Below are 22,296 nucleotides of genomic sequence, written 5' to 3' on the forward strand. Positions count from 1 at the left end.
AAGAGCACACCGGGCCAATACGACTTGGCGCATATTGTATGGTGGCCAGCTGGCCTACCCATAAACCAAAGCAAATGGCACGCGTGAGCTCAGTCCCTGCTGGGGAGAGCTGGTTAATGTAGGGTAGGACTTGTGTCTGGCCAGGAACACCAACACCGGGGTGGTTGTTCTTGGCTCCTTGGGATCCCTGAATTAATCGGATGACCCTGGATGTGTTCTGGACATTAGCTGGTATTGTTCCGTTTGTGATGAATGGCTGGTGAAGGGAGACCTGGGCATTAACGAGAAGTGGCTAGATCCTTTTCAGTGATGGACATTAACTCCTTCCAAGGGTAAACCCAAGAAGAAAAAGTGGCGGTCGCCCAGAAATGGCTGGGCGCTTTGCGCTAAGTGTTGGTTTCCGGTGTGAGATGAATTAAGAAGTTACTCTACTCACAACTCTTAAGATACTTGTGTATCTTCAACCTTGATTTCTATCTCCAATTTCTATAGTAATAAAGCTTACTCTAACCCTACTGCCCATCAGATATGGCCTAATGAGATAATGAGCCTATTCCAACAAGTCCATGGCAGCAACATCACCTCCCGTAGGAATAATCTCACCCTCGCAGAGAATGTCACAAAGGGACACACATACACCGTACCATCACGGCTACCATATCTTCTCACCATCAGCATCCCCTACATACAGCTCTAACAGCAGGAAGGGCTCATTACAATTTAAAACGCAATAAAACCAGTCGGATACATTTGTTTTATTGATTATCATTATCAGGTGTAATATTAATGTAACTTTTTGTTTTCCTGAGCAAAAATAAGGCAAACATGAAAGAAAAGGTGCGAATTAGAAGAAGTACATACGGTTTGCTGGATCCTACCTGCCCAGGTACAGAGAAAGAGAGAGAGAGAGAGAGAGAGAGAGACTGCAAACGTAAGCTAAGCACTGTCAATGGTTTACAAGAGTTATTCCAAGCCATGGATTCCAACAGAACAAAAAATCCTTGTTAATTTGCTCTAAGAAAAACACACACCCACATTAACATATTACACAAAAAGTTGGAGCACACAAACTGTGTGTCCTTGTGCGTTTAGAGAATGCAATACGCAATGTGAGTTTTCATTCCAGCCACAGATGCTTTAGAAGACATAGAATTCGTTATAGGAACACGACTTTTTGATTGAGAGCGCGCCTGCCATCATTCCTACGCCGCGTTGGTAGCAAACGTTCAGACACTTTACAATTATCCCGGTTTTCAGATATGGGTTTTTTTATATGTCTGTTTCCGATTTGGAAAGACTGAAGGACCCCCACCAGCCTCCTCATGGCTAGCAGAGAGGTTCCACGAGAAGCTCTCGTAGGCACCGGAGCCCCTTATGTGAAAGTCGCTGCTAGGGGAAGTATGTGAATATGCTCTTTGAATGCCTATGCATGTAGATGCAACGTCGAGCCAACCTGTGCAGAAAACCAAGCATGGACGCCTGAAGGAAGCGAGCAGTGTTTCTGTAGCCTAAGGATCTGTACTCTGCTTATCACTGGAGCTCATATAACTTCAACAGCAAAAATGACAGATGTCATCCTCAATACGGTCTTCGGATGCAGCATCGCCTTCTTACCAACATCTAGAGTTTATTAAAAACCAGAAAACCATAACCAGAAAATGCACCCTAAATAAAAACAGGTATGGCATCCAATACCAGTTCTCGCTCATCACCGCAGCAACTACCAAAATATATATATACCATATATATATATATATATATATATATATATATATATATACACACACACACACACATACAAAGCATTTCTCAGCCTCTTCACAATCTAGTGCCAATGGTAACAGATTCTTCAAAATGTACCCAGAATGATACCTTTCAAAAACATCACTTAGTTCTGAAATCAAATAGACACTAAAATGACCTCATGGTCCCGTCGGACGTACACGTACCACAGAATGCAAGTTTTTCCTCGGTGACCGATTAATATACAAATTAAATAATCAATGTTAAATAGAACAACAATGCTGCATAAAGATACGTCCTGCGCTGCCTGGAATTCTACCCAACTCCTCAACCTTTATATACTGGACACTCACCGCACACCACTAACCTCCACCTTCCCCACTTTACACATCTGCGGAAGGGGGGTCATCGAGACCGGTGAGAATAGTTTACCCGACTACCGGTTTTACCCGGACTCCATGCTAAATCTATCATCCTGGTACAACATCGGGAAGCCGGGACACAGTTGTAAGAAATAGAATTCACAGCAAGTGTTTCCATTTCTCTCAACAAACAGAGGGGATCCATAAGACAAGTAAAAATTATGTTTTAATTCTTCTTCTATCTGCTTTGCATCCAATAGGCCAAAAGTCTATTTACATTTCTTATGCCCAGTTTCAGAAAACTAAAGGAAAAGTTCACCCACGGCTCTCTTTTTATCTAACATTCATTTCAGGTCATTCTTATCAAATGGAAGGCTGAGAATACCGAGAGTCTTAGTTCATCACCAAGAGAACGGTACATCCACCAGCCAAACGCCGTGCCTGAGCTTATTCCGGAGCACAGGGTGAAAGAAACACGCAATATTTTCCAGTTAAAACACCTACTGAACGCCAAGTAATATATCAGACTATGAGGGCGAAGCAAGAGTAACACGGAAATCCCAAACCCTCCAGCTAAGAGAAGGCATGACAGTTCTGGTAATATTATGTAACAGGCGCCAAGGGACCGAGCTGTAGACGGTTCGTGCACGCGCAGCCAGTCCTGATTTGTAGTGCTTGTTGATCAGTGCTGGGTCCATTTAATGTCTTTCAAGTCAATGCCGTCCTGAACCATTTCCCAGAGCGGGCTGTGAAGAAAACAAACGTTATCAGCAAAGCTTGCATTGCCAGAGATCCCTCACTCTAAACACAAGAAGGGCTGCTTTTAGTCACAGGTCTGAAGTCTGGGATTATGCCGTAGCCCATAAACATATTCATAAGTAATACTAATTAAAATACCAGCTATAGGTGTCTGGCGGGGCATCTGAAGAACTATAGACAAACATAGTTACCGTACCTCATCTCTCGAAGCCTCTTCACCTCATGGATGCATTTATTGACAGTATAATCAATTTCCTCTTCTGTAGTGAAACGTCCAATGCCGAACCTGCAAAAGTACGTGAAAGATATCTGACCCAGGCAAAACCACGGGGAATAATGGGAGCAGGCGTCCGGTTACCGTTCTTTTTTTCCTATACCGTACATGCAACGCAATGCGTGTTTCTATGATGGCGACACATGGCCCTGTGCGCTCCTGGTTTAATAAACCCGGATGGAAACGGTTATACGGCCTGGGAATTAACGGGCATTACGATTGCCGCAGCACACGCTTTAAGTCTCGTGAAAGGAAGTCTGCAGATCCTGAGTTATGAAGTCATCTTCGATCTCAGGGGTTAGTTTACCGTACGGTCACTGCATTTAGAGTCCTGTCTGGTCGTTCAATGCAAGCGGTTCAAAGCTACCGAAAACCAAGATAACACAAACCTGATAGAGGAATGAGCCAAATCCTCGTCAGCTCCAATAGCTCTCAATACGTAGGAAGGTTCCAGCGAGGCAGATGTACAAGCGCTAGAAGGCAAACACCGACACCGTGTTAAGTTTCGTATAGTCATAGCCCAAAGTTGGTTAGGCTTCAAACCTAAATCTTATACAATTCCCTAAAGTTCAAGGAGAAACAGTTACAACTATTGTATTATTATTATTATCATCCTTTATTTATATAGCGCCAACAGTTTACCTTCCGGAGGAAAGCGCCACATCTTTCAAAGCCATCAACAGACTCTCCCCTTCTACGTATGCAAAAGAAAGATTTATGCAGCCTGTGGGAAAAGGAAAAAAGACATTTAATGTATAGCTAAATTGAGCTAATTGAGTACAGCACATCAAATATGAACAATTCAGCACATCTAATTGTTGTCATTTTGCCCCTTTGGTGAAGTTTAATAGATACCTGGATAACGGTGCTCTGGGTCTCCATTTAAAACAACATCAGGCACTTGGCTCATTAGATTCTTGGTTAGTCTTTCAGCAAGGTAGCTAATCCTCCTGTGATCATACTAGAAAAAAAGAAGGAAGCCACATGAGTCTCCGGCGACACCAACAGAGCGCTTTGTAAAAACGTAGCACTTCGGACAACACAGTTTGTGAAACAAAGCACTTTGGCTTAAGTCACATTTGTGCTGATTCTCTGAACGGAGGCGTAATATAGAATATAATATTTACCTCCAGCTCCTCCTGAGCCACTTCACAAGCGGCACCAAAGCCAACAGCGAGCGGGGTCGGCACAGTCCCAGATCTCAGGCCCCTTTCTTGTCCTCCTCCGCTGAGCAGGGCTTCCAGTCTCACCCTGGGCCGCCGGCGGACATAAATCGCTCCGACGCCTATACAGGTGAAGAGATGATAATGATGAGCAACGACTATAGTCATTGCACAGAAAGCTGCTGAATGAAGCTTCTAGCATAACATAGCTGTGTACATGACAGAAAGTAATAAACAGCAGATACAGAAAACCTATATTATATCTCCCAGAAACTATACTTGTAGCTGGCAGGTTCTCCTAAATTGAAATCTTTTAGCATAAAAGGGAAGATGAGTGATTCAGTGCCTAAAACCCAATGGAAGTCAGGTGAATAATAGCACTCAGTTCAGAATGCTTGGCAAAATGCAGCCCCTCGCACCCCAGAAACTCTCATCACTCTACACCGTGGAATCCATTGGTGGCCTATAAATGAAATGTAATATTAATCGCAATACTATCATGTGATATATATATATATATATATATATATATACACACACACATACATACATATATACACACACACAATTTACAAATGCAAGGGGACCCTAGTGATATCTGTTTCCGAGTTGGGATAGAGTGCATTTTAGTGAATACCAGAGTTGATGGCAGTCACATCATAGGTACAGCATATGTTTTGTTAATGAAGCCTTTCAGTCTTGTGCCAAGGACTCAGCACTGTCTATCGTTATTACGTACACCTCCTACATACCTTTTGGGCCATAGACTTTATGCCCACTGATACTCATCAGATCAATCTTCATTTCATTCACGTTCACTGGGATTTTGCCCACAGCCTGTGCAGCATCGGTGTGAAAAAAGATCTTCCGTGAGCTGCATATCTGCCCTACAGCGATAAGAGGGAAATATGAGATTCTGGACCATTGTCTTCTAAACGAATCTCCCTGAAGGTCGGTTGTTCAGGGACCCAAAGAGAAGCCTGAACAACAAACCGGAAGCAATCAGAGACCCAGGGGAGACGTCTGAACAACAGACCAGACATCAGGGAGATGCCTAAAAGGAGGCAGGAAAAGAATATAGTGACTACAGGAGAGGTCAGACACTTCTTTCGGTCTCCCCTCAATCATGAGTATCACTTATCTGGGGGGGGGGGGGGATTCTGATCATTTTGGATAATGGATACTCAACCAAATGTTTTGTGAGTCAATTAGTTCTGGTGTATCTGACCCCAGCAATCCTGCGCTCAGCCAAGTCGCTACCGGTTCACCTGGGACTGCCTTGTTTGTAAGGCAGTCACCCGCAGCCGGAGATCACTGCTCTACGATACATAATAGTCTAATCTGAAAATCCCGATGGCGTGGAGTGTCGTGAAGGATGCACACTTCAAAGATTACGTTACACAAATGGAAAGAGATGTAACGTAATTACCTATTTCGTGTACGTGCTGCCTCACACCTATCTCATTGTTCACAGCCATTACCGACACCATGCTTGTGTCAGGTCGGATAGCATCTTCCAAAACCTAAAACACAAGAACAGTACATGAGCAGACAATACACTGCGGACAGCATGCAAAACAAACACATGGTGGGGAGGCCGCGGGACTCACCTTTAAGTCCACCAGTCCATTTTTCTTGACAGGAAGGTAAGTGACTTGGAATCCTTCTCCCTCTAGGGACCGGCATGAATCCAGAACACATTTGTGCTCTATCTGTGTAGTGATGATGTGCTTCTTACGGGATTTGTAGAATCTGGCAACACCCTTTATACCACAATAAAAAAAAATCGCAAAGTGAGCAGTGAAGCACTGACACCTCCTGCGTTTCCAACCTCTTATCCAGACATTGGTATCCCCCCTCGTCCCGACATCGGTATCCCCTCCATCACTTCTCTCCCTCCAGAGCACATTTTCCAAATCCCTTGCACCCTCCTGCAATAGTCTTCTTAACTCACCGGTACTTTCTGCTTTCCTGACCGCCCCTGTACACATTGTGTTCCTCCCAACTACATTGCTGGGGTTTGAAATTAAAACCTAACTCTCTAGGAAATATTGTGCTCGCAACTCATGTTTATAGGTTTGGAGTTTTTCCCTATTAAAACTTTTTAAAAAAAAAAGATATAAAAGAAGAGAAATCGTGTTTTGGTTCTTAGGTTTAGGCTGTCTTAAATAGCCTGGATAATGTAAAACATTAAAATAATGCTGATGGTAAACAGGACCCTGCATAGGAAATGTATTCCTGTAAAACTGCACATTTGATACAAATTAACGTACCATAGTTAGGGTAAAATGTCTGAATTTGGTTTAAAAAGTAACCGACTTCAGGGGCAGCACAATGTTGCAAAATAGGGCTCTTTGGGAGTATTTTTGACGCAATATCATTTATCTCAAAGCAGCTTCTGGGATCAGAATCCTGAACTCAAGCCCTGGGCTACCTACCGTGCTGCAATCATACGTGTGCCATGATCTCGCCGTGTGGGGAATGGTTCGTACATGAAGCAGAACATTACCTTTAAAGCAATATTGTTGGATTCGGTTGCACCACTTGTAAAAATGATTTCTCTGGGATCAGCTCCGATCAGGGAGGCAACTTGCTGTAAAGGGATAAGCAGCTTGTTTTAAATCACTACATACAAACGTGACGCTACATACTAACATACTAAGCACTGAAACCTGAATCCTACTGATCCCTCTCTGGCAACTGCACCAAAGGATGGCAGCTGGATCCAGAAATCATTCATGTGATAGATTCTTGTGTGAGATCTACTGCTTTGTTTTGTCTGATTGCTGAGCTTGGACGTAGCACCCACTGTTTCCCGATACCTCCAAAGGACAGTCTTTACATAAAAATAATAACTAGGAAGGAAGTGGAATTGTGTGGGAATTATAAATTAATAGCCGTGGCGCTGAATGAAAGTAGATGTTGGACACAAATACTTTTGTAACGTCAATAATATTATCTCTTGTGGCAGGACTGCCTGTTTTTTATTTCATTTTTTATTTAATTGAGTAAAATGTTATCTGCAAATAGACTAGGAATACTACGGGTAAAAAGCAGTGTCGTGAAAGGGTATTATAATCTAAGTTATATATTCACTTTCCCCAGGGGCTTTCACAGGCATCCAAGCTCTATGATATCATTGTAGCCCCTATTCAGATTCGCAGTTAGGAAGGACTGGGTTGGCCCTTCATAAAGCATCTACTCTTCGGCAATCATCCAGGTTAGTGAATGCGCCACTAACTGCAGTCAGGGTCCTAGCAAACTTTATTACGCACAGCTTATTACCTGGCGAGCTTTCTCTACTGCCTTTTCGCTCTCCCAGCCATACGCATGGGTCCTCGAATGAGGATTTCCATAATAGTTCACCAAGTAAGGCAGCATGCGGTCCAAGACTCTGGGATCCTAAAGAGATCAGTGGGAACAGATAAGCAAAGTCTGCCCTCCTTTTGTCTATTGAAGAAAAGTTACATCTACCGTCGTTTTTATGTTTTGGTTCATAGGTTTAGCAAAGATACATACATTTACTTTAGACTGAAAATAATATAACAAAGCGACCAAAATCATAGCTAAAGTAGAACCCGGTGGTTACTGAGCCAATCCAACACTTCTCTGTAACAGTGAAAATGAAGAGGGTTTTATATGAGAGAGACAGGGGGCTTATTGACTAAACAGGTTATTCGTAACATTAAATCTTTCTTGAGATTGTTTCCTGCCATACATCTCACAGAAATAACCATACAGCGGAAGCTCACCAGGGCTGATCCTCCGTAACACTTTGTTAGGTCAGTGAGATGTTTCATGCACGTTAAGCAAAACTTTTGGGAATTAAACAGAGAATTAAAAGTTAATTAATACTACGGACCAGTGAAGTTGTAGCCTGAACGTCCATATACAAGGGTCTAAGCTCTGATTCTTCCGGCTCCTTCTCACGCCTCTCTGCAAAATAAATGAAACAAAAATTAATATTAAACAAAAAAAAAACACATGGAATATGCTTGCCTCATCCCCAGAAGAATCCTGTAACATTTATCCTTCTTTACACGTTTTGAAACGTTATTTTCTCTAAATATTGCCACAGTTATAGCTGATCACAAGCCTTTATACTGTATGCACAGGGATGCCAGTGACTTGTTAATGATGCATGCGTTGTACATGCTTGTATTGCGTAACGTTGAGTTATATAGCGCCATCAGATTCCATAGCGCTGCTACACAGGGGTACAGAAACAATTGGATGGCAGGTAAGGACCATTCGGGCCTTCTGGGCTAGCATTTTGTATCCCATGTTGTTAAAGGGAACAGTAAAATGATCTAACAATTTATAATTGATAATTTTCACACACATTAAAACACACAGAAGGAGTAGAGGGCGCTGCTCCTGGGAGCTCACAGTCTATTATATGTATGCTGTCTGCTCATGGCTCATGTGTTATGCATGAGCTGTCTCTTTACTATACATCCACAGCAATAAATGTAAAATTACTGCCCCCCTGCCCCGAGCAGTGACCCCCTTAGATACCTTTCCGCTCCCCATAACAGGCCCGGACGCCACTGCCTTTCCTACAACTCCCTGCCGCCAGAAGGCTACGAAGCGCAGCCCTGCACAGCATGACAGCCCGTTAGCGTCCTCACGACAAAGTTGTGTAAGTGGAACGGGGGCGGTGCTGCCAAGTGCGGAGTGGGAGAGGTCAAAAACCACTTCCGGGAACGCGAGGGAAAGTACGTCATCATCGCGCTGCGGCCTGGACTGGAAGGTGAGAGGCACTGAGAAGCCGCAGAGGTGAGTAGAGCGGTAACCGGCGGCTCGGAATGGGGTAAGGGGCTTTGAAGAGCAGCGACAGGGGGAGAATATACCTGGGAAGCCTGGGCTGGACGGAGAATAGATCGCTCCGAGCATTTTAATTGCCCGCGTGGGGACTTGTGAGATGACATCGTGGTAAAAAACGTTAACAGCCCTTGTGCTAAAATGGTGTTTCTTACCTTAAAAACATATAATAAACCTCAAGTATGTTTCTATGGAGAAATGGCATCCTCAGGACCCTAAAATAATAATAATAATACCTGTTACTAATTATGATGTAAGATTTATTTTGTTAATGCTAAATCAGGGCGAAATTGACATATACTGATCTAGCTATACCGTATAGGTGGTAGCCCACCGTAAACGTATAACTGATATCTCTCAGCTGCGCCCCCCTTTTCTTACTGACCCTCTCCGTAGATTCGGAGGTAAGATCCGGTTCAGGCATTGGGCGTAGAAACGAGTATCGCGTATATCTTGCAGATGCCGGTTGCAGTCGGACCCTACGGGCAGTCACAGCCGAACTGCTTTGACAGAGTGAAAATGGGCTTCATGATGGGGTTTGCAGTGGGCATGGCAGCAGGAGCCCTGTTTGGCACATTTTCGTGTTTAAGGTGAGCAAAGATCGGATCAGACTGTCCGCATTTGTTTATCCTGGGCTGTCCCTGATCAGAGTCCATATAAAAAGATCAATATTACATCATCATGTGGAAATAGTTTAACCGTAATAGTAAAACATGTTTTCCCTTTCACCCATGAGTTTAATACAATAAGTGTTTAGTCTTAAAGAATTTAAGGGTTCTTTATATACTGTCAACGACAAATACGTTAACATTCCTGTTAATCTTCCCAAACGTGTTGCTCATGGTTCCCATTTAAGCTGGCGCCGGTAGCTGCTGAGTGATATTTGTTCATATGTTCGTAAATAAGCAATCCTCGTGTTTTGCAGAATCGGGATGAGAGGACGGGAGCTCATGGGTGGCGTTGGAAAGACGATGATGCAAAGCGGCGGCACTTTTGGAACTTTTATGGCCATTGGAATGGGAATTCGTTGTTGATTGCTCATGTCTTTGATTTGTTAATAAAGCTAATTCTGTACAATATGTCCATAAAGGATTTCACCTGGTTTAGGTAATTTGTCTGGTCTTTCATGCCAAAAGTAATGACACATTTGCTAAATGGTAGTACTGTGAGGTCCCATGGTTTTATAAGTGTGTGGAATATTGTGACAGTGCAAGAGTCAGTATACCCAGACAAGTATGAAAAGGATGCCCGGGAGGCCCTTAAATAAATTATACTTGGTCCTGTTTTGGCTGCTTTTCAACAGGTGTGCATGCTCAACTGTCTCAAGTCTGCACTAGAACTACCTGTGCTTTGGCAAAGAGGTGTGCTCTGCATGCATTTCCAAGGGAGCAGCAGGGGCAGATGGGGATTTAAAGTGGGTATTCAGCTATAATATGCATTAAAGTGCTTATAATGGCTGCAGTGCCACTTTTAAGAGTGAAGGGGAAAAAATATCAGATACGATCAAGTGATCATGACGCATAGTCTACAGGTGGGTCTTAGTATTGGCAGTTTATGCCTATGATTATATGATCACGTTGAATCCTTGTAGCAGTTATATAGAAAAAAATAGCACACAGTATTGTGCAAAGGTTTTAGGCACGTGTGAAAAAATGCTGTAAAATAACATTTTCAAAAATAAAGATGGTAAGGGTTTATCATATAATGAAATGCAAAATGAGTAAACAAGAAAAATCTAAATCAAGTCGATATTTGGTGCCTTTGCCTTAAACAGCATTTTTTTTTTTTAAACTCAGTAACTGCGGTCCCAGCACATCTCAAACAGTCAATTAACTGCTGATGTCCCTGCAGCCCAAAACTTGCAGGGAGCCTCCACTCACTCCTGTATCACTCAAGCCCTTTGGCAAACGAACTTCCTTTTGCTACAGCCAAACATTTTCCTGCACCCCAGTTCCTGTGTTTTTGTGAATAGTTATGTCGCTTGGCCTTGTTTTAAAGTCAGAGGTTTGGCTTTTTGTCCACAAGTCTTCTTGGAGTGACACTCACCATATTTATCACAAGGATAGTCTTCCTGTCCATCTTTCAATAGGCCGAGGCCGCAGCTACTGACTTTTTCCTGCCTTATAATGGTAGCTTGAGAGTATAACTATTTCACCTGACCATTAACCCCTTCGTTACAGTACCAAAAGCCTGCCCTGAACAATGCTCTTCATAAAGTGTTTAGGCCACTTTTTTCATGATGGCATTGCTCGTCATAACGGCTAAGGGGGTAAACCACCAGAGATGCAGAACAAAAGGCCTTTCCGGCACCTTGCTGGTGTCTGCTCCTCTGTTCAGGCTTCTCCCTGTGGTCTGAAAGTGCTTCCTGTCTGTTGGAAAAAGCTCCCCCCCCCCCCCCGCCACTTCCAGTCCAGAAAAGGGAGAGCAAGTTCTCTGGGTTTGCCTGAAGCTCAAAACAATTGAGTATATATATTATATAGTGCATATTATGCCTGCAGTGACCCTTGGAAGAGGATAAAAACAGTCGGGGGGGGGGGGGTGTCTTCACCTTCACTGATTATAAAACAAATCATTTAAAGAAAGTAAACTTTTCAATTCAGAACTGTGGCGTAGGATTAATAAATACACGTGTCTCTGGCAAGGCATATGTTAAAAAAAAACCGTTGAAACTTTAAACTACCACCATTTTTTCCCAAGAAAGTTTATTTCGGATAGCATCTTTACAAAGATAGTTGAAATATGAAAGTTGTTTGATAGAAATATCAAGCTGTCTTGTCACACACCAAATTAACAAAACAAAAAATTTTCAGAGCTCACAGAGCTTAAAAAGGAGCAAAAGATTATATGCAACCATCCAAAACATCCCTGCATTTCCCGGATCTCGGTCTGGAAATGCAGCTGAGATTTTGTTTGGTACGTTGGAAACACCATGACACTATGTACAAAATTTATTTTCACAGATACAGAAATCTAAATACCTTTAAGATTTAAAATGTGTAATTCCAATTCCTAACATCTGGTGACATTCAAATCAAACCTATGTTATTGTTCACAAGGGGTTTTCACGCCGTAACAACTCCTCCAAACTAATGGTTTTAATCTTCCACATTTTTCTGTCCACTGTGAAACAATCCAAATTTGGACCTGTGCAGGGAATAAACGTTTTTTTAAATGCCTGCTAGACAATATAATCGCATTAAGCCTTTATTTCAAGGTTACCAGTTTTTACAAAAATGAAGTCACGCCCTATCCTTTATGTCTTGCTGTACTAAACAAAAAAATGACAGTTGGACAGTTCTCTTGCAACAAAAGAAATGCTATGTACAAAACAGGATGGTTCGATTCATCGGCGAACAGGAAATAGTAACTGAGTTGATGTCATGGAGTCTGGGAAAAGACTGTGGTAGGTAGGGAGTGGGACATAGGCCGCTGTGATCATCTTGCCTGCAATAGAAGGAAAAAAAAAAAAAAAAGTTTAGCTGCTGCACAATGATGGAGCACTAAACATTCATGAGAAACCCTGGGAGTACTCACCAGCAAACCACCTTCCGTGAAGCGCATTGACAGCTGCTATTGCCGACGCAATGGTTGGACATTTCACATACACATTTCCCTGATACAAACAGAAAAAACAGCAAGTTAGTGAACTCCTATATACCGCTAACATTTAGAGCAGCGCCATATTTTAATTTTACAGACCGCTTGTTGGAAAGATTCCAGCTCCTTACATACTGTTTCTAATTGGAAGATTTAATGGTACAGTGTCAGCATGAATCTTGATTTACTCATTGTCATAGGTGGCTAATAATTGGTACAATGAGATTTCTTTGGGAACACGGCTATCTTTTAGGGCAGATACAGAACCTTCTCCCTTATCAATGGACACCTGTAGCTCAAGAAACAAACGTACCTGAGGTGAACTCTTGTCTACGTAAATGTGAACCACTCCTCCATGTTTGTTGCATTCTTCAATAACATCATCCTTGATCTCTGTGTCCCAGCCAGGTTCATCTTCCCTATAAAATGTTTTACAAAACAGAAGTATTGTAAGCGTGCCAAAAACTCAGACATGTAGCCTCTCACAATAATGGAACAGAGGAATCATATCACAACATACAATGAGCCACATGATCCAAATGTGTAATTTACGGTACAGCATTAGTGTTTATCCAAGAGTATAACTGACCTCAACTACAAGGGTCAGACCCATACTATACACAATATAAACTGTTTAAGTGGTTTTCCGGCTATGGCCACCAGGTGGGCTTACTGTGGATATATGGCCTCCAGATTATACCGTGTCCACGGCTTGTTGGTTTCAGGAATAACAGATAATGTCATTGTCTTAAAATAGTTACTTTAAATACACAAGGCTCACTTTCATTTGTAAGATGTTTTGGGGACATCTGGGTTCCTATCACACTTGTTAAATTAACTCTCACAGTGAGCACAATGCAACTAGCTTATCGCAAAGTATGGTATGTCTCTTTAGGACGCCAGGGATACAAGGTACAGCTGCTTAATGTGACGAGTAAGTCTAGAGAATGTAACCGATCACAGTACTGACTGTAAGATGTCAACACATTCTGACATATGTTTTTTGAAATTCAACTACTTTATTTAAAGCGTTTCCTGGTGAGGATTGAACACATACTCCTACGCAGCTAAAGGGAGGACTGGAGCTTTCCAGTCATCTACTTACGTCTGAGGATTGAACATGTTAGACAACTGGAAGCATTGGGTAGCAAGTGGCTGAGTTGCTGCTGGGACGGGTAAAGTAGGGGACGTCAATGAGATGGCGGCAGCAGAGGCAGCAGCAGAGGCGGCGGCAGCGGCAAGTGCTGTAACAAAGCAGGGGGAACAATGTTAACAGAAACTGGAGTCTTAAGAGAAAAAATAAAAAATATCTAATAGGGTGATTTGCAAAACAGTTAAACTCTATAATATACACATTTACAACAGCCCCTTTCTAATAGGCAATCTGTTAAGTTATTCACTGTGCAAGGAAGCCAGTAAGTTTCTAGTTCTGTAAAATTCACTCATCTCCACTGTGCAAATATATTTTAGCTGATAGTTACATTACATCAGATATTACATCTGAAAGAATAAAACACTAAAGCAGCCATGAATACAGTTTTATAGATACTTGTTTACAGTCCTTAATTCAAAACTTAGTATTAAGGTTTATGAATGAAAGTGATCAACTGAAGAGGAAAACAAGTTACAAACCTTCACTCTGCTGTGAGATTCTTGACTGGAGATCTGTAAGGAAAAACAAACAGGTTTATTAAACACAACAGACAAGGTTTAGAATTTCTAAAAGCAGAAAGATGTGTTATTCATGCAGTGATGCCATCTACACAACTAAAGCATAAGCAAACAATATAGTTAAACTGCACACTGTATAGATTTAGGCTAGGGCAATGTTTAGTAAAAATATGCTCAATGTAGAACAAAAGAGTTGCCTAAATGGTTCAGCAAGGACTGAAAACTCAAAGCATTTAAGGACTTGTGGTTTTTTTTTTTTATTAACTAGCAAAAACTCAGTGTAACCCGAACTGCTTACCTGCCACAGCTCCAAATGCTAAAGAGCCACTCATCTGCAGAGCCTGCTGAGCTGCTGGAGGGATCTGCAATCCCGTGCCTGTAAAAATACAAGATTATCAAAACCACACACATTTATGTTTAACGCAAAGTATGAGGAATGCCCCCCCCCGCCATAGCATCCAAAGGGATGGCCAAATCACACACCACTTTTTTGTATAACCCCGTGTTAATTTATAGGGTGCTAGCAAAGTCACTAGCACTATTAAAAAAAAGGGAACAGTGATCATTAACACCAAAACTGAAAATATACAAATCTGAGCACAAGTAGAGACAGTGGTACAGAAGGAAAAGAGGCCCTGCTCTTTCAAGCTTATAATGTGTTAGGAGGTCCAGTAAAAAATACCTCAAGACAAGGCTTAAGACAAGGCTTAAGACAAGGCTTAAGACAAGGCTTAAGACAAGGCTTAAGACAAGGCTTAAGACAAGGCTTAAGACAAGGCTTAAGACAAGGCTTAAGACAAGGCTTAAGACAAGGCTTAAGACAAGGCTTAAGACAAGGCTTAAGACAAGGCTTAAGACAAGGCTTAAGACAAGGCTTAAGACAAGGCTTAAGACAAACCCCGGGTGCAGGTTGCCATGGCGACTATAAATCACTTCTGTGCATCTGGGAGGTATGCCGGCGGCATATTTTAAAATTATGAAAACACGATGGTGGGTGGGTGGATGGATGAAGGGGGTTTAGACTTAAGAGGTATACCCCTGCCTTAAGAAATACACAAGTAGAAGCTATCCAAGCATTATCAAGTATCTTACCTTCAGCAAGTCTTGCCATAAGCTGAAGTCTACCGGTAGTTCCCAGATCAATGCCAGTCCTTTCCAACTCGTCACTGTCTAGAAACGAGCTAGCATTGGATGCATCTGTACGCTCAGTTACATGGCCAACCTTCATGGGTCGTCCAGCCAGTTCAAAGCCATTTAACTGCTCCAGGGCTTTTTTGGCACATTCAGAATCTGAAAACTTCAGAGAGAGATTCAAAAGTTAGTAACTACTCAGCTGTCCCGGTTTTAAAAAGAAATTGCAGATTAGTGAAATACTTACTGTAATAAAGCCGTATCCTTTGGATCTGCCAGTTTCGCTGTCCATCATAAGTTGGATACTTTCAATCTGAAAACAGAATGTTTTGTTTAGAAACCCAATGAGATTTTTCAGTAACGGGGCAACAAATTTAGCATTTACTGGAGCAAAAATTAAACTCGAAAATGTCTGAACACTATTTCTATCAACTAGATAAAGGAAACAGAATAATTCGTTACAGGAGACCATTTCCCCGCCATACTCACTCTGCCAAAAGGTTCAAATATTCCACGCAACATATCTTCTGTTATGTTGAAGTGCAGAGACCCTACATACAGCCTCATAGGCCCTGCGCTTCCCTTCTGTAGATTATTGGCCATTGCAGCTGCCCTGTTCTTCTCAGCCTGTGATAAAATAAAAGTTTGCACTTGAAAGAGGCAACAGTATATTTAAAATGTTTTGGTGTTCAAAAACATATGTCAGAGGGTAATATGCAGCATGTTAAAGCCATATGCTTCCCTTTGCAGGATAAATAAAATTGTATGAATGGTACCAGGCACATTATTCAACTACAGAAACAAGCCAGATTTTAATTGGTCTCCAGTATGAAAATTGAAGGTTAAAAGCCATTACCAACATCGTTATTTGTAAAATCAGGCAACACCTTATTGAGGACTGAATACATCAAAGTTAGAGTACAGTGGAAAGCTACAGATATTTCGATAGGACAGCTCTAGGTAAGAGCAACGATTTATATGTCCAACCAGAGTCCACAGATGTTATCGGTATCCACAAAACAGACGACACACAAGCTGAGCACAACTGCTTTCCGGCACCTACCTGGGATGCTTGGACTATGATTGGAACTCCCAGTACTCTCTGCCCGGTTAGCCCTATCGCCAAGGGCACTGAACTCACATCCACAAACTCTACATAGGCAATGCCTTTGGAGCGTCTAGAATTTCTATCCGAAATCATTCTGACATCACGGACCTGTGAGAGATCAAATTGCAATAATGTAGGATTAAATTGAATAAATGCACACAGTACACACACTACTTGCTAGTACCATAAACGAAGGAATTCGTAAGACAAGTACCTTGCCAACTGTAGAGAAAAATTCTTCCAGGTCCCTTGGCCTGATCCTTGCAGCCAATTGCATACAGAAGACTGTGCGTGCATCCCTTTCTTCTGGTGTTAAATTATCAATTGGTTCTCTGGAAAATCCAATTTACAGTAAAAGGTTAAAGAGGAAGGAATCCACACCAACACTTTCCTTATACTGAAGCAACATATATTCAACACTATTTAGCAGGCATGAAAGTAACTGCATGAGTATATTCTGATAACTTAATCCTATAACTAAGTGTAACATGACTATGACTAAGGGTCAGCTGTTTTGTAGAGGAGGTAAGCACAGCTATTTATTTTAGAAGTAGCAGCCTGTAATTATGATGGATCTTGTGTTTCTGTCTGGTGAACAGCAGTATATCAGTTTTAGAAGCACACATTTGTATCCCACAACACATACCTCACGGGGCTTTTCTCTTTCTTTTGAGGACTTTTGCTCTTTGAACGTCGCCTGCAACATAATACAGAAGAGCATTAAGAAAAGAGAACCAACTAGCACTTTTTCTTAAAAAAAAAAAAAAAAAAAAAAAAAAAAAAAAGGACAGTTGAAAATATCACACCTTAATTTCACACTATGTGGTCCAATCTTCCCACGCATGGAGCTTCCAAACTTTGGTCCAGAACTACAATATATATATAAAAAAAGTTAGCTGTATGGAATTGGGCTAAAACATTTACACAGGTCACATTGAGGAAAGGTGCAACCAACATTTACTCAAATTAGTGAGTCGCCATGGCCATTTAATCATGTTATACAGAGTGAGCATGGCCCCTTGCAAGAGAAACATGCCAGTGCGGTCCCTTTACAATAAAAAAGCCAGACAGGTTAAACCACAAGCCTCCTTTGAGTGAATAAATTCCAGATGTAAAACAATACCACACTAAGCCCGCGGAATATGTATTTTAACATATGGTCTATTATATTCAGATGCAACTGTTTAATAGCCAGCTATGCTTAACTTGTAATAACCAAAGAATCGTGCGATATAACAACTAAGTCGTGCCCTTTTGTTCTACTGACAATACACATTTTAGCACTGAACATTATACTTACTAAGGGCTTCTGTAGTGGCCCCTGAACCGACGTTCCCTGCTTCTTGAGCGGCTCCTCCGCCTCTCCTTGCTGCGACTGCGTTTCTTTTCACGGCTTTTGCTTCTTTTTCTTTCCCGATCTCGGCTGCGTTTACGCTCCTTACTCTTGCTACGTTTCCTTTCACGACTGCGGCTCCTACTCTTACTTTTCTTTTTCCTGTAAGATTAAAGAAGCTAGTTAACACACTATTGCAGTGTTAAATGTATACAATACCCTATGGATTTAAGTATATATGCAGATATTCTACTGAACCAAAAATGGCTCTGCAAATCATTTACCATTTTAACATGTAAAAAAAAAAACCATATCACTTGCAGATAACTTATAGGACAGATTTTACATACTTTTTTAAGGTTTCTTATCAGGTAGTTTTCTCATCACTAACATGACAAAGTTCTATATCGAAAAGAAAGTGACATGTGCAATCTAAACAAAGTAGGGACATTAGAAAGCGATATAGATGTGTACTTACTTTTTGCTCCGTTCTTCATGTCCATTGGCACTGTTCACCTTGTTCTCATCCTAAGCAGAGTTGATAGAAGAACATCATGAGGGCGAAGTGGAAACAGTTCAAGTGGTCAAGGGTAAAGGGAATTGGAATGAGAGAATAAAAGAAAATTTAATGTCTAAGGAACTAAAAACTAATGTGAAAGGCTACAAAAAGAAATATACAGGGGAATTTGTTTCAGCACTATAATTAAGTAATCTATAAGAAGTTTAAAAGTAACTAGCACAATGTAATATATATATATAACAATTCATGTAGCTCTGGCTTCTGTGGCGTTGTGACACTAGGTAGTAAAATGCTGTAGTCTGTTTACATGTTTGTTTTTTTTTCAATTCTGGTGCTGCGGTCCCTGTGACCGGTACCAAGGCTATTGTTTGCCTAAGTCCCAAATGGCCACGCTAGCAGCCAGCCACTATCCATGTCCTGTGACCGATGCCATTCCAGTGATCTTCGCCCATTTCCGTTGGAGAGTTGGGACTGTAAGAGCTTGGTGCCACCTCTGTCACACATCTCGCCCTGAAGCAAACAGGGATTCACACTGCTTTAGTAACGTCGACTCCGAGAAAAGTCAGCAAATACGTACTTGTCCAGCCTACATATGTCCCTACCGCCATACCGGTTTACATGGAAGCATCCATTTTAAATTAGGTTCACTTAGGCTAAAACATTAAGATCACTTTGTTCGGGGCTAGGTGATACACATTCTGCATTTTAAGCCTAGCTGGCCGGTGACAATGGGGTGAAGAGCCCAAAAAAGGGACACGAGCCAATAACAATGGGATGAGAACCATTCTAGGCTGTCCGGTGTCCTTGCATGCAAATAGTAAAGTAAATCACCAGACAGCAGTAAGGGGAGGGGGCAGTCTATGAATTCCTTTAACGGAACATTGCAGCAATGTATGCTATACAAGTTGGGGACAATAGGAGTCCTGCATTTAAATTACAAAAAAATCTTAGCTGCATATTCAGAACACAGCAGCCATGCAGGTTATCGGATATCCTGGTAATTTGCGGGGGATCCAAGAATTTTGTTTTGTTTTGGTCACCCAGGAGATGAATCCTCCATGTCCACGTGACGTTTTCACCAGCCTCTTCACTTTTATTTTTGAAAAAAAAGGATGTAATAAGCAGAATAAAATCTGCTGAACTGGGCTGCTCTTGGCTGGTGAAAGGATATTCTTGGAACCCCATTTCCCCCAAAAAACACTGCATTCACCTTGTTGCTATGCCAAACTGGAGCTCGGCAGTTCATAGGCAAGTCTTTTTACCTAGGGGACCACGGTACAGCGATACGTCACTCAATTACTACCTTATGATTGACAGTTCACACTGGAATCAAAGGTGAATTCATGGGAGTAGAGGTGATATATCGTTAGGCAAGTCTACAAAAAGAGATAGATGGGCATTTATTTATCATGCTGAAGTCAAACTACTGCACAATATCACAAAACAGTAAATAATTCACTTTTTCATGTTATGCAATATCTCCATGGGATAAGTCATGAGAGCTCCAGGGGTGTTAGTTTACATTTATGCAGTAGTTTCATGAATAAACTACACTCTGAAAACAAAAGCTACTGGCAGATGTTTCTCACCTTCCTGTAAGGAGCCTCCAGCATTGCTTCTATATCAATGTCATCAGCCATTCTGGTTGATCTTGGGGAGGAAAAGGGAAAAAACAAACATCAGTTATTATGAAACCGGAACCAAAATAGAAGAGCGTCTGCGCAGCCATTACTTATTAAAGAGCGGTTCTAGAACAAAGTGATTAATATAAAGCAATCAGCAGGAATACGCCACTGGTTTCCATGACGACTGCGCCACATTTAAAGCTTTGCTATTTATAGACACATCTGTGTCATTAACCCTTCCACTTAAAATTAAGGGGGTAGTATAAGCATTATTAAACACTCATCTACAGACACCAGAAGGCTTTTTTCCCTCAGAAATCTCATGGTGCCGCTACAGCCACAAGGGATTCTGGGTAGGCGCATGCCTATTAGAGGTGCAGGTGGTTTCAGTGGTTAACAGCCCTGGCAGCCTATGTGATAATGTTAAGAAACTGCCTGCAAAGCCAAAGTTCAGCGGCTCACTAGCAAACTTACACAATAATGTGTTAATCTTTTAAAAATTAGGTAAATCAGACTATTTAAGCAGAAGCGGCCACTGGTGACGAATAAAATCATACTGGGCACTCAAAACTATCGATTTAGAACCCAAGTTACTTTGTGGCACAGTAATGTTTCATCATATGGCCTTCTTTCGTATGTTCCTTTCCACTTAAAAGGTCACCGTGTTGCGATGTACTTAGATAAATATACTATGTTGCCAATCATACCAGATTAATGTAGAGATTCAAGGAAGTCGCTTTTAACAGCGAGGACTTCCTGTAACAGATGGTTTGGTAACTTCGCTTTCATGCTGTTAATTTAGCTCTGGCTGAATACCCAGAATATATGTTTCCAATCTAAACATTATGCCTGTAAATAAGTTACAGTATAAAGTCCAAGCACTACAAATGTATCACTACAATATATATATATATATATATATATATATATATATTAAAATGAAGCATACCCAACACATTAAGTCTATGGAGGACAGCAAACAAGCGATTTCTAAGCGATCTGCTTTTAAACCAAGACTGTTTGCTCTGTTTTAACTCTGTAGTTGCCTACAGGATTAAGGAAGGCAGAGGTTTACAGAGAACACGCAGAGTGTTTGGATCTCAAAAGGTATAAAAGCTCAGCACCGAGGCGTAGTATTCCTTCCTTCATGCACCGCTTTAAGGCCTTTGATTTTCATTGCATTAGTCATAAAATCATACTGTCTTTTTACAGAGGATCACATTTTTACACCCTAGGCCTAATCAGGGAGCGTATTTATTACCAGTTTAATAACTTCCTTTCCTACTTGGCAAACTACTTCAAATATTAAGTTCCAAAAGTTGGAAGGCCCTCATGCCATAGGACACCTGGGGCCATTCTTAAGAGTGTGGCCCTTAAGATCTAACCCCTATAGAAGAAATCACAAGCCCACGGGGCCTCGTGTAATAATACCCAGGGCATGATGGCATATTCAGCATAAATATACTACTACCCGCTAGGACACGTGTAACAGCCGGGTAGGCCCGTATAACCCGAACACTGCCAGGGGGGGGGGGGGAGCATATAAAATTAGCACATGCGTATTAAGGCAACAGGTAAACATAAAAAAAACCTCCTAAACTATTAAAAACACTCGGCGGTAGCAGCGCGTTAAATTACCAGCGTGGATCAGAGACACGAGTGGAAAGACCCAGAGAGAAAGGTCACATGCATTAAGATTCAGCGTAGGCCGCAAACACGCACCACAAGCCAGACATACGCACAAGGAAACCGCATCGTATAAAAGGAAAACGCGAAGTGTTCGACCGACGAGGGTAATAATTACCTGACGTTAGCCCCTGACAGTCCTAGGGCTAGGCGGTGTCTTCCCTGTTAGGCCTCGGCCTTGTTTACGCAAAGAGAACGGTTTGAAATGTCGGCAACCGTTTAATCTACAACGACAACAATCCTTCGTTATACCGCTAGTGAGGTGGGAGAGCGGCGACTCTATGCGTCCAGACAGTAGGGGGTGAGGAGAGTGGGAGGGGAAAAAAAAAAAGGTTAGAGGCCCGAGCGGGAATGGATAAGAGGGCTGTCGGGGCGGGAAGATGACAGGCCGTGTAATGGCAAACCTGCGACTCCCCGAAATGGCGGACACCAGGCTCTTTGCTACCGCTCGGGGTTTCCAGGGCAGCGGCGCAGGGTCCGGTGACGACAGGGATGGGCGT

The 22,296-nt window shown here is 41.9% G+C and overlaps 3 protein-coding genes across 4 annotated transcripts; 1 reads left to right on the forward strand and 2 right to left on the reverse strand.

Annotated features, from left to right (window-relative positions):
• Positions 1 to 2,787: 2,787 nt before the first annotated feature.
• On the reverse strand, positions 2,788 to 9,549 carry LOC149274163 (cysteine desulfurase-like). The gene is made up of 14 exons (XM_089505761.1): positions 9,511 to 9,549; positions 8,933 to 9,122; positions 8,164 to 8,237; positions 7,587 to 7,703; positions 6,811 to 6,894; positions 5,912 to 6,064; positions 5,731 to 5,824; positions 5,054 to 5,188; positions 4,266 to 4,423; positions 3,994 to 4,099; positions 3,781 to 3,862; positions 3,528 to 3,611; positions 3,061 to 3,150; positions 2,788 to 2,851 (listed from the first exon to the last, which is right to left on the reverse strand). Exons 1-14 carry the CDS (start codon positions 9,547 to 9,549, stop codon positions 2,788 to 2,790), a joined length of 1,470 nt encoding a protein of 489 aa, XP_089361887.1.
• A 35-nt stretch (positions 9,550 to 9,584) lies between these two features.
• Positions 9,585 to 10,159, forward strand: LOC149274164 (reactive oxygen species modulator 1). Its single transcript, XM_089505752.1, has 2 exons — positions 9,585 to 9,715; positions 10,051 to 10,159. The coding sequence occupies exons 1-2, from the start codon at positions 9,585 to 9,587 to the stop codon at positions 10,157 to 10,159; spliced, it is 240 nt and encodes a 79-aa protein (XP_089361878.1).
• Positions 10,160 to 12,468: 2,309 nt separating this feature from the next.
• Positions 12,469 to 20,125, reverse strand: LOC149274165 (RNA-binding protein 39-like). 2 transcript variants are annotated; one of them, XM_089505739.1, is made up of 17 exons: positions 20,075 to 20,125; positions 18,444 to 18,493; positions 17,933 to 18,127; positions 17,439 to 17,501; positions 17,279 to 17,329; positions 16,847 to 16,964; positions 16,588 to 16,740; positions 16,014 to 16,151; positions 15,772 to 15,837; positions 15,486 to 15,690; positions 14,692 to 14,769; positions 14,355 to 14,387; positions 13,941 to 13,966; positions 13,828 to 13,877; positions 13,036 to 13,141; positions 12,660 to 12,738; positions 12,469 to 12,569 (listed from the first exon to the last, which is right to left on the reverse strand). In XM_089505739.1, the coding sequence occupies exons 1-17, from the start codon at positions 20,123 to 20,125 to the stop codon at positions 12,469 to 12,471; spliced, it is 1,563 nt and encodes a 520-aa protein (XP_089361865.1). The 2 variants fall into 2 exon arrangements, with proteins under 2 accessions (XP_089361865.1, XP_089361864.1); XM_089505738.1 differs by having other exon boundaries at positions 13,828 to 13,966.
• Positions 20,126 to 22,296: the final 2,171 nt, after the last annotated feature.

Source organism: Sceloporus occidentalis, unplaced genomic scaffold, assembly GCF_023333645.1.
Source record: "Sceloporus occidentalis isolate IW3139 unplaced genomic scaffold, rSceOcc1.0.p SCAF_345, whole genome shotgun sequence".
NCBI classification, from domain to species: domain Eukaryota; kingdom Metazoa; phylum Chordata; class Lepidosauria; order Squamata; family Phrynosomatidae; genus Sceloporus; species Sceloporus occidentalis.

Coding starts and splice junctions, on each gene's coding strand:
- LOC149274163 (XM_089505761.1), bottom strand. CDS start 9,549: ATGCCTGAACCGGATCTTACCTCCGAATCTACGGAGAGG. Junction 6,065..6,810: donor CCAACAATATTGCTTTAAAG/GTAATGTTCTGC, acceptor TGTGGTATAAAG/GGTGTTGCCAGATTCTACAA. Junction 2,852..3,060: donor AAGAGGCTTCGAGAGATGAG/GTACGGTAACTA, acceptor TTTTCTTCACAG/CCCGCTCTGGGAAATGGTTC.
- LOC149274164 (XM_089505752.1), top strand. CDS start 9,585: ATGCCGGTTGCAGTCGGACCCTACGGGCAGTCACAGCCGAACTGCTTT. Junction 9,716..10,050: donor GGCACATTTTCGTGTTTAAG/GTGAGCAAAGAT, acceptor CGTGTTTTGCAG/AATCGGGATGAGAGGACGGG.
- LOC149274165 (XM_089505738.1), bottom strand. CDS start 20,125: ATGGCTGATGACATTGATATAGAAGCAATGCTGGAGGCTCCTTACAGG. Junction 13,967..14,354: donor AATCTCACAGCAGAGTGAAG/GTTTGTAACTTG, acceptor GCTTTGTTACAG/CACTTGCCGCTGCCGCCGCC. Junction 12,570..12,659: donor TCACGGAAGGTGGTTTGCTG/GTGAGTACTCCC, acceptor CTTCTATTGCAG/GCAAGATGATCACAGCGGCC.